This window comes from Rhincodon typus, unplaced genomic scaffold (assembly GCF_021869965.1).
Source record: "Rhincodon typus isolate 14 unplaced genomic scaffold, sRhiTyp1.1 hic_rhity00001475, whole genome shotgun sequence".
Taxonomy (NCBI): Eukaryota; Metazoa; Chordata; class Chondrichthyes; order Orectolobiformes; family Rhincodontidae; genus Rhincodon; species Rhincodon typus.
In genome coordinates this window covers 5,749-16,720 of record NW_025967113.1, presented here as the reverse complement: position 1 = coordinate 16,720, position 10,972 = coordinate 5,749, and the positions used below count along the sequence as shown (strand labels likewise).

The 10,972-nt window shown below is 40.7% G+C and overlaps 1 protein-coding gene across 1 annotated transcript in view; it reads right to left on the bottom strand.

The window, feature by feature from the left end:
- The window catches only part of abca4a (ATP-binding cassette, sub-family A (ABC1), member 4a), a gene marked incomplete at its 3' end in the record, with an annotated part of 12,603 nt that extends 3,264 nt beyond the window's left edge, over positions 1-9,339 (bottom strand). Inside the window, exons 1-2 of the mRNA XM_048592581.1 lie at positions 9,216-9,339; positions 974-1,067 (exon numbers count right to left, since the gene is read on the bottom strand). Coding sequence (XP_048448538.1) covers positions 974-1,067; positions 9,216-9,284 — 163 coding nt within the window. The remainder of the gene's footprint in view (positions 1-973; positions 1,068-9,215) is intronic.
- Positions 9,340-10,972: the final 1,633 nt, after the last annotated feature.

Genomic DNA, 10,972 nt, shown 5'->3' with positions numbered 1-10,972 from the left:
GTCAGCCTTTCTGCTCCTATGATGCTGCTTGGCCTGCTGTGTTCATCCAGCTCTGCACCTCATTGAAACTGTTCAGGATTTGACCTTACACAGCAGGTCAAAGACCACAAAATGGCTGGGTCATGATGCACGTCTCCTCGTGTGATGTCACGTGTTGTGTCCCACATCCCCTTTCTCTCATTTTTCATGGGATGTGGACATCATTAGCTGGGTCAGCTCATACTGTAAATTCTTAGTTGCTCGGAGCGGGGAGTTAAGACTCAACTACATTGCCTTCGGTCGATAATTAAATGTGGGCCAGATAGGGTTTTACAAATCAACAATGGTTACGTTGCCGTTATTAAGGTAGTTTTTAATTTCCAAGCTTTTCTTGTGAATCTGCCATGATGGGACTTGAACCAGTGTCTCCAGAAGAATAGCCTGGGAACCTGAATTCCTCGTCAGTGACTTAACAACCGTGGCAATACTTTTCTCTCTTCGTACAGATATTTCTACCTGAGGAATAGTGACAACAGCAGTAAGCACAGCTTATGCCATTGTCTTCTTAAAGGGAAGAAGCTAACATCAAATTATAATTTCAAATTTGTTTTCCTTTCAGTTATCTGCTGGCCAAAAAGATTTTGGTAATTCTTAGCAAAAACCAGTCGGTTACAACTGAAAATTACTTTTCTATTGCTATCCGTATCAGGAGCTGAAACAGATTTCTCTTTGCACATGTAGCAATAGCATTGTGCCTGTCCACTGCCATTTGATTTCACAGGGAGATAACAATACAAGACAAAAACTGCTCAAATATTATCCCATTAGATGGCATTAGAGGAATCATGGCTTCTGTGCCATTTCTTGAGGTTAAAAGATTTAATGATATTGAAAAACGCACGACTGGAGTACGACAAGTGAACAAGCTGTTCTTGTACAGCGCAGATTTAAAATATTCAAGCGGCCAAGGCAGTAAAATGGGATTAATACTTACACTCATGCTGCTCATATGGAGGATAAGAGAGTCGCACAGAGATCAATATGAAGAACAGAAAGAGAGGCCACGCAACCTCTATCAGCAGCTGAAACTGAAAAAAAGAGATAAATATTATAACCATCGAAGAGATGGTTTCTTCAAAACCCCTTGTGCAACATTTTCGCTATAATTTCTCATGCAATTACTTAAAGAACATGATACTATTTTCCCTCCTTTCCCACAGGAGCTGTTCTCCCCACATGTCAACTTCTGAAGGGAACAACCCTTACTTAGAGATGATTCCATGGGAGGCAACAGTTCACAAAGTATTTCTTCCAAGCACCCAAACTTTACATGAGCTTGAACATTTGAGAATTTGCAACTTAGTGAAGAATGCCAAAACATTGGACTCCAACCATGATTCTACCACGCAAACATTTCCAACTGGTCCCACTGTGGAGGAGCAAAAAAGTCAAGGATTGTCACTCTCACATTTTACCTGAGAGACATACAGGCCAATTTTAGTGCCTCGTTCTTGCTCAAACAGGCCAGAGCCAATGGGCAGCATTTTCTTGAAGTAACATTGAGTAACACATCATCTATGCTGAAATCAGTTCTAGATTGCTTTCCTTTGGAGACATTATGATTAATGCATTGAGGTTTTAATTAGGATTTAACATATAATCACACTTTCACAAATGTGCTTTACTTGAGGTAGTCAGTTTGAGAATGCTTTAACATCCGAGGGGTGACCTTTTAGAGGTTTATAAAATCATGAGGGGCGAGGAAAGGGTAAATAGACAAGGTCTTTTCCCTGGGATGGGAGACTCTAAAGTAAAGGGCATAGGTTAAAGGTTAAAGGGGAAAGATTTAAAGGGGACCTAAGGGGCAACTTTTTCACACAAAGGGTGGTGCGTGTATGGAATGAGCTGCCAGAAGTGGTGGAGGCTGGTACAGGGGCTTCTGCTATAAAGCGACTAATGTGTTCCTGTGAAATAACATGTGAGAGACAATCGCACTATAGAAATAATGGGGTCTATGGGAAAGTGGGGGGAGATTGGGGCAGACCAACAAAAATAAATTCCTCAAAATGACTCAAAAATCTCTCAAAAGCTTAACACAAAGGATAGCACAGTTTGAAGAAACATTTAATTCACATGTAATAATGAAATAACAGTAAATTTATCACCTTGGAAAAAATGTCAAGATGACTTGTTAGGGTAGGAGGTTCAAAGGTACCTCTGTCGTTAATACAGGGGCTGAGGGTTGTCATCATCGTCATCATCATCATCATCATCACCTTAAGGTGCAGTTGTGGTTGCAGGGTTAGGGTGAAGTATAGTTAATCCAGAAGTGGATGTCTACGGTTCATTGTCTTCTGACTGTTTCTCAGGGTTTGGCTTAAAAAAAGACATCCAGCTTTTTCTGCTTTGCCATTTTTCTTCTTTCATGACTTTTTCGGGGACTCTTTCAGCACAAGCTCAGGACAAAGCCCGCAAACCGATCATGTGATGTCGACGTTGGAATCACGTTACAGCCAACACAAAGTTCGCGTTTTACAAATACCATTTCCCTATTCGTCAATCGCATGATAGCCAATTTGAGTTGTTGGAACATCATTATATGAGAACCCCTGTACAATATTTAAAATGCTTCTGGTGGGGTATATGAACTGGAAGGGTTTAGATGGATATGGGCCAAATACTGGGAAATGAGACTAGATTTGTTTAGAATATCTGGTCAACATGGATGAGTTGGACCAAAGGGTCTGTTTCCGTGCTGTACATCTCTATGACTCTCTGCCTCTATTGCACAATGATCTTCCTCCTAAAATAGCCTTCGTTCTTAATATGATTCATGGAAGTTCATTGAACTATTCATTAATTCTAATATTGTATTTTTTTTTTAAATGTTGATGGCGTCACTGATTAGGCCAGCATTTAATGCCCATAACTAATTGACTTTCAAAAGATGATGTTGAGCCATCTTCCTGAACCACTGCAATCAATGTGGTGCAGGAGGGCCAAAAATGCCACTATAGAAGGAGTTCCACACTCAGTGACACTAAAGAAATGGCAATATATTTCCGAGTTGAAGATGATGAACAGCTTGGATGGGAACTTGCAGGCAGTGGTGCTTCTATGTATGCCCTGAACTAGGTGGTGCATTTTGTGGGTTTGGAAGGTGCTGTCACAGGATCCTTGATGAGTTATTGCAGTACACAGAATCATAGGATGTTACAGTACAGAAGGGGGCCACGCGACCCATTGTCTCTGTACTGGCTCCCTAAAAAGCTGTGTGGCTGGTCCAATCCTCCAAATTCATTGCTTTCAAATATATATCCAGCTCTCTTTGAAACCTACCATGGAATCCACCTTCACCACTTTCCCAGGCAGCACATTCCAAATCCTAACAACTCTCTGAATAAAGATGTTTCTCCTCATCTCACTCCTAGCTCTCTTGCTGACAATCTTGAAATTGTGACCCCTAGTTACTGACAAACCAACTAGTGCATCTTGTAAATGTACACACGGCTGCTACTGTGCATCAGTGGTGGAAGGAGTGAACGTTGAAGGCTTTGGATGGTGTGCCAATCAAGCAGGCTACTTTATGCTGGATGGTGTCAAGCATCTTGAATATTGTAGGGGCTACACTCATCCAAGCAAGTGGGGAGTACTCAATCACATTTCTGACTTGCACCTTGTAAACAGGAGACAAGATTTGAGGAAATAGGAGGTAAGTTGTTCACTACAAAATTCCCAAATTCCCCCATGCCACAGTGCATATATTGGCAGGTCCAGTTCAATTTCTGGTCAATGGTAACCCCAGGATGCTGATAATGGTGTATTCAGAAATGGCATTGCCATTGAACGTCATTAGGTGATGGTTGGATTTTCCCTTGCTGAAAATGACCATTGCCTGCACTTGTTTGGCATGAATGCTACTTGCCACTTGTCAGACCGTGTCCTGATGTTGTCCAGGTCCTTTTGCACACAGCAAGCTTCAATATCTGAGGCATCACAAATGGTGCTGAACATTGTGCAATTATCAGCAAACATGCCCACCTCTGACCTCATAAAGGAGGGAAGGTCATTGGTGAAGCAGCTGAAGATGGTTCAATCTAGGATATAAATATCAATTCATATCAAGATGTGACATGTAATATTACGCACATAGGTTGCACCTAGACGGTCAGTTGATTCAGACAACTGGCTAGTGGGCTCAGTGAGATTTTGATAAATAGTACTCCATTGCATATGTGATGAAGATTAAATATGGCAGGTCTTTGGAAGAATTAAAGCAAATGAGAAGAAAAACCTTTGAAATCTGCTACTTTGCCATTTTAGAAAATAAAAATTAAATAATGGATTGGGTGTGAACAAAACAGGATCCTAATAAAAAAAATCTGATTAAAAAAACCGGAAAGTATGATATAATAATAATGCAATAATCCACCTACTCACAATTATATCAAGAATAATAATCAGTGAATCAAATATACAATCATATTATTTTTCAACTGAAATTGCCTTTGTTAACAAGTTTATTTTTACGAATGCAAGCAACCAGGAAACAAAGACAAGGAGTACCAACAATATATGAGCAGTTGTCCATTGTGGTGCTATGTTACTCCAGCTCTTATTCATTGCCTGAAGTGAAGAATGTGTGCCCTTAAAATAGTTACATACAATTATAAAATTAAATGTGTTATGCCCAACATTTTTCTCCAACACTAACCTGCGTCTTGTACATAATTCTATTCAACTCTAAGTCAAGCAGTTTTTTGTAACATTTAGCAAATCTGATTGAACATTCAAATCTCCTTTAATTCCTCTCTACATAGAATGAAATAACATCTCTAAGTGCAATATCGATCAGCTGTAATAACTGAATTTCAGTAGATAATAACTTGCTCTTGTTCCTAAAATAGCAAACAAAAACATCCAAAGTTATAATATGATATTCTATCCGTTATAAACAGTCAGACCTTAACTCAAGAGGCCATCTGACAGCTGACTGTTCAATTCTGAGGCATTAATTGCTACAAGTAAAATAGATTGCTCTTAACTTTGTTGTGTTCTGAATCGAATCCAAGGTGAGAACTCCATAAAGGTCAATTGGGTTACTAGTGGTTTAATTTAATTTCTAGTTGTTTGACCTGCTCCCCATTCCACTTGCATGATGGCATTAGATAGCACTAGGCCATAGATGTCAGCTTTAAACTAGTGTTCCTATCTTTGTGACAGTTCTGATGGTGCATGTTGCAAAACGGTAACTTGTATACATCAACTCCCTACACAATCATTCAGAAAATAAAGTTAGTGGGAACTCAATCCACGCGTGCAATAGTCCTGATTCTGTGGTTAGCAGTGAACAAATGATACTTGTCATTCATTCCATTTACACCCAGCCAGAGATCTTCTGTGGGTTTTGACTGTAACTTGCAGTAAATAGAGTTTGAAGAAGCATAACAGCTTCTTCAGGGAATCTGAAATCTGTGTGAAGGGGACAAGCAAGGCTTGGATGAAGGATCTATACTGATTCAAGCAGAAACTAGAAGAAGTGCAGATTTGAATATCCCACTGACTGTATTTGCTAACATTGCCATATGTGCACTGTTTGCTGCTTCAAATCACACTTGTACCAATTTCAGGGTTTGTGTTGAATGGTGGGCAACAGATTTGGATTGGGGGGAGGGGGGAGAGAGATTGAGACTGAGGGTGGTGGGATATCTGGGATCTGGGAGAGAACCAGAGGGAAGGGTGGTGGAGAGAGTTGCGAGATGGGGGAGTGCAAAAGGAAGACAGAGAGGTAGAGGTTATTGAGAAGATGTTTCTTGTAAAAGATCTTTCCTTCTTTTGCAGTTGTTATGAAAATTGAGGTATGATGCAACACACGCAGAAGCTTATTTGGTGCACCACAGACAATGCTTATATTCTGATTCTTATGAGGGGTTACTGAGAATGATACACTTGTTAAACAGATAGAAATGTTCCTAGATCAGTTGGGGTTTTTGGGGTTTAATAAGAAGTTCAAACAACTTCAAAGTGAAGAGTTTAAATACCAATATGGCAAGCTGGTACCAAACACTGACCTTATTTTCGACGAGGAGAATAGTCATCTTTAAAAATAGTGTTTTCCAGCATTACAAATTACTTGTATTCGTATTTAGTAGATTAATCATTCCCGGACTTTACACAAAAGGGAAATGTACCTCTATGGGGGCCTACAGCACTAAGAATATCTTGCTACAGTGCATCCAATTCCTTGTATGAGCTCACAATGTACACAATTCACAACGGCAGGTACTACATGCAAAAACATAGAGTTATCATTTCCTTGTGTTATACTAAACAATCCAATTAGATTATTCTGCCTTTTGTTGTAGGACATTGGGAATCGGGCTAACTTAATGAAAATAATACACTTCTTAGAGCAGAGGAGATAAAGATTTATAAAATCATGAAAGATTTTGATAGAATAATTAAAGGAAAATTTTCCATGGGCTGAGACGAGGGAGTCAGAGGTCATAGACTTAAGATGATAGGCAAAACAGGCAAGATGAGAAGTTTTAAAACTGTCAGTATCTTATTGTCCTGAAAAGACAAGATTAGAGTTGTTAATAGAATGGGCTCCACCTGCACAGTATTAATGTTGGATTCTCTCATATGGGGAAAATAGATGTTAATCACCATGAGGAAGGGCTGGTGGTTACAGCACAGCCTGGAATGAGATGCATTTTTCTCCCTTTAAGGCTGTAGACAAGATTTTCACAGAATCAGTGCCATAAAGTGTGTCAGAAAAAAATGGACAGCATGGAGGATACAGGAAAGGGTGGGAAGGAAGGCAATTTGATGGGCAAAATAACTTCAAAGGAGCAAGAAGAAAAATGCAATCAGATAACAAAGGCCAGTCACAATTTTCTTTTAGTTTTGCATTTTTGAAAATCAGAACTTTGCATGGAAAATATCGAAAGGGCTGCTTGGTTTCCATTTCATGTGCGGGCAGCTTTAGAGAGCGTTCCTGTTACTGAATCTGGCATGGGTTTACAGGAATTGGGAGCATGGACATTTCAGTGACAGCACCACAAATGCTTGAGTTTTGAGAACTGCAATAAGGCAACTTTGCTTTGCCAGTTAGCTCTTAATAAGCTGATTGGCAGGCCACCAGGTAACTTACTTGGTCTGTTAGTCACCCCTCTAGCATGCATTCCCCACTCTTACTCCACATGTGGATCATAAAGTGAGGAGAATTATTGCTAACCAACTACATTTGAGACAACTTGGCAATATCAATAATTTACCCATAATGTTGGCTTCAGGAAGAAAAACGTGACATAATTCACCGAAGTGTAATGAATGGTAACTGGAATTTAAAGTTAGTGCCTATTGTTGGCACAGAGTGGAAGGATTTGGCTTGACTTTGTCATTTCATTCCTCAGCTGACGAGAATGCTGATGATAGCTTGTATTCCTGATTGTAACAGGAATAAAACCCATTGCAGCATACACAGCAATCACCAAAGTCTGTGACCCCTTTGTGAATTTTCACAAAGAAGCACCACTGACCTCCTCAGCGAGCTGTTTTTGGAGCGTTGCATGCATGTATGGAAATAGTTCCACGAACAAGAATGTTTCTTTCACTAAGGCTAATTCTTGAAGGGTCGGTTAGCTCAGTTGGCTGGACAGCTGGTTTGTGACGCAGAGTGATGCCTATAGTGTGGGTTCAGTTCCTGCACTGACTGAGGTTACCGTGAAGATTCTTCTTCGCAACCTCTCCTCTGGCCTGAGGTATGGTGACCCTCAAGTTAAACCATCACCAGTTGTCTCCTCAATGGGACAGCACCACCATGATCTGGTAAGATGATGGTGACTTTTAATTCTTGAAGAGCAGAGCAGAAGTTTAAATCCATGCATTTGGAGTTGGGGGGTGGGTGACATATAATCTGGTCAGATGTGTTAAATGGGTGATTGATCATCAGGAAAATCTGCCAGGATATGTAATGGTGCTGGACTCACTGCCCATTTATGTACGAAGGCCAACCTTGCACATGATCCTTTTCAGGTTTCAAATTCCCTCAGAATGACAGGATTTCATGTAAGAGGTTCCAGAAGCTCCTGCGGAGGCAACAAGTCTTGGCTCAGGTGGCCATAACGCACAATAAGACTCAGAATAATGATCTATGCAACCAGGCTGCAATTCAGGGATGCTTGCTCACTCTCCTAGCACTCACTCACTTTGTGCCTACTACAATGCTCACAGTATCCCTGTCTTTTCTGTCTTTTCAATCCTCAGCCACACCTTAAAGACTCACAGTACACCTGTCTCGCCTTGCCGCGTAGTGCAGATGCAAAGCTAGGCAACATGTCATAGTTATCAGCAGTCATCAGTCATGCAGTCAATCTCACACCTATAGCATGTGCTAGCAGGCTGCAACTTAAACACACTAAATGTGCTTCAAATGGCTAAGTCTTAAAGTAAATGGGGAGTAGACTTCCCATTAAGTCAGTTAAGTCAGTCTGGGAATCCTGGTACAGACTGTCAAGGGCATCATTCACACATAGTTCAGGGGCTTGAGCATGGTCAGTCACCCACTAGATGTGGTCAGGGTCACTACAGTCGAGGGACTGGGCTGTAATCAGTTCCACAGGGCCAGTGCAAATAGTCAGTTAGTGAGCTGCATTGCTAGTATTCTGCACATCCTGCATGCACATGGTAGGGTGAATAGTCTCCTTCTGTGGTTGCAAGCATTCTACGATTTTGTGATTCTTTGATTTCAATGCAATGAACCGAATGGGAACAGCCTGATAAAATGCAGATTGATTTTAACAGACCCTGCTATTTATCGTCATAACTTTACTTCTCGGTATGCACTGGGCCTGACTGTGGCAGAGATCAACTCTTATAAGAGGCAGTATCAGATGGAATTATTGAGACCATTTCAATTTCCTGGACGAGCTTCAACTTCTGAAAGGGCCTAGAATGGAATTCCCCAGATTCCTTTGTCCCAAATCCACCTGGGATTGTAGCTGTTTTTTCACCGTACCCAGGAGATCGCATTGTTTCTACTTGGGCTATGGAGTGAATGATTCAAGGTGTACATTGATTGATTTGGGACTGGTTGAAGGGACAAGAAGGTTTATTTTTCAATCCATCATTGCGTGAATGTGTGTTTGCAACAAACAACAGTTACAAGGTCTTTCCTTCCATTCTGTTGACCCACTCGTGTTAATTAAAGCTTTAAAATAAAAAGTACTTACTGTCTGTCTCCGCCTGTATGTAAAATTCTTCCACAGCAGCAATCCCAGCTGCGCCCAGAAACTAGCCATATTCTCAGAGCACCTTTACTTGATTGAGCACAGAGGCTGCTTCTCGTCATGAACTGAAAGAACAAGAAAAGAACAGGAGGTTATTTCAAAATGTGACTGATGCTCTCCTAACTTTTACAAGTCCAGCAATATTCCTTCCAACCTTACCAAATAAATGAGTCATAAACAGCAACATTTTCAATCAAAATGTGTGCAAGGGTTAGATTGAGTCATCAAGTTAGTTCTGCATTCATATAGTTAAACTCCAAAGGGCTCAGAAAAGATTTACAAGGCTGTTGCTGGGATTGGATGGTTGAGCTATTGGGAGAGGCTGAATAGGCTGGGGGTATTTTCCCTAAAGCATCAGAGTCTGAGGTTTATAGAAGTTTATAAAATCATGAGGGGCTTGGACAGGGTGAATACCTAAGGTTTTTTTTTTCCCAGGGTACGAGAGTCCAGAACTAGAGGATATGGGTTTAAGGTGAGAGGGGAAACATTTAAAAGGGATGTGAGGGACAACTTTTTCGTATAGAGGGTGGTGCATGTATGGAGCAAGCTGTCAGAGGAAGTGGTGGAGACTGGTACACTTACAACATTTAAAAGGCATCTGGATGGGTACATGAATAGGAAGGATTTGTGGGCCAAATGCTGACAAATGGGACTAGATCAGTTTAGAATATCTGGTTGGTGTGGACGAGTTGGATTGAAGGGTCTGCTTCTGTGCTGTAGAACACTGTGACACTATGTGCCTAAATGTTAGCAGATCCTGATGTATATACACGCTGAAATGAACTCTGCTTTATTAGATTCTTAAGCACTGGTCAATGTAAAAGCAAACAAGTTTTACTGGCTAATTTGAAAAGTAAAATTTTATTGTCATTCTTAAAGAAAGGCTAGCATTTAGTTTCAGAGATAGTAGGAACTGCAGATGGCTTCGCAGTGGGGTTAAAATTGTTTCAGAGATAGTAGGAACTGCAGATGGGTTAAAATTGTTTCAGAGATAGTAGGAACTGAAGATGGGTTAAGGGTTGAGGCCCGAAACGTCAGCTTTCCTGCTCCTCTGATGCTGCTTGGCCTGCTGTGTTCATCCAGCTCTGCACCTTGTTATCTCTAGCATTTAGTGCTTTCCATGTCCTAAAGCCCTTTATAGTCAATGGTATACTTCTGAAATGTATACACGACTGTGATGGTTGTTTTAAAATTCACTTTTTGAAAGGAATCACTGGGTAAATCATCAATGTTGCCCATCCCTAATTGTTCCTAAGAAGATGATCGTGAGATGTCCATGAGATATAGGACATTAGGTCAAGGATTTTCATCCAGTAACAATGAATGAACAGCAAGAGGTCAGGTTGATATGTAACTTGGAGATGAACTTGTAAGTTGTGGTGTTCCCATGTATCTTATACCCTTGTTCTTCTGGATTGTAGATGAGGAGGGTTTGGAAGATAATGTCAAATGATATCTGCCCCACACATGGCAGCACAGCACTAAAAAACCTTGGTGAGATGAAATGACCCAGGATCCCCAATCACAATTAGGGCCTTTATCTCAACCTGGTACCCAGAGATCGGGTCTATAATTTTGCCACCAGTTGTCATTCCATGGTCAAATCCTCCACCATCCACATCAAATCCCACCTTAAAAAATGTCTTATTAGTATGTAATGCCAATCACAGCCAACTTGTGGTTTGGTAGGTTGCTAACTA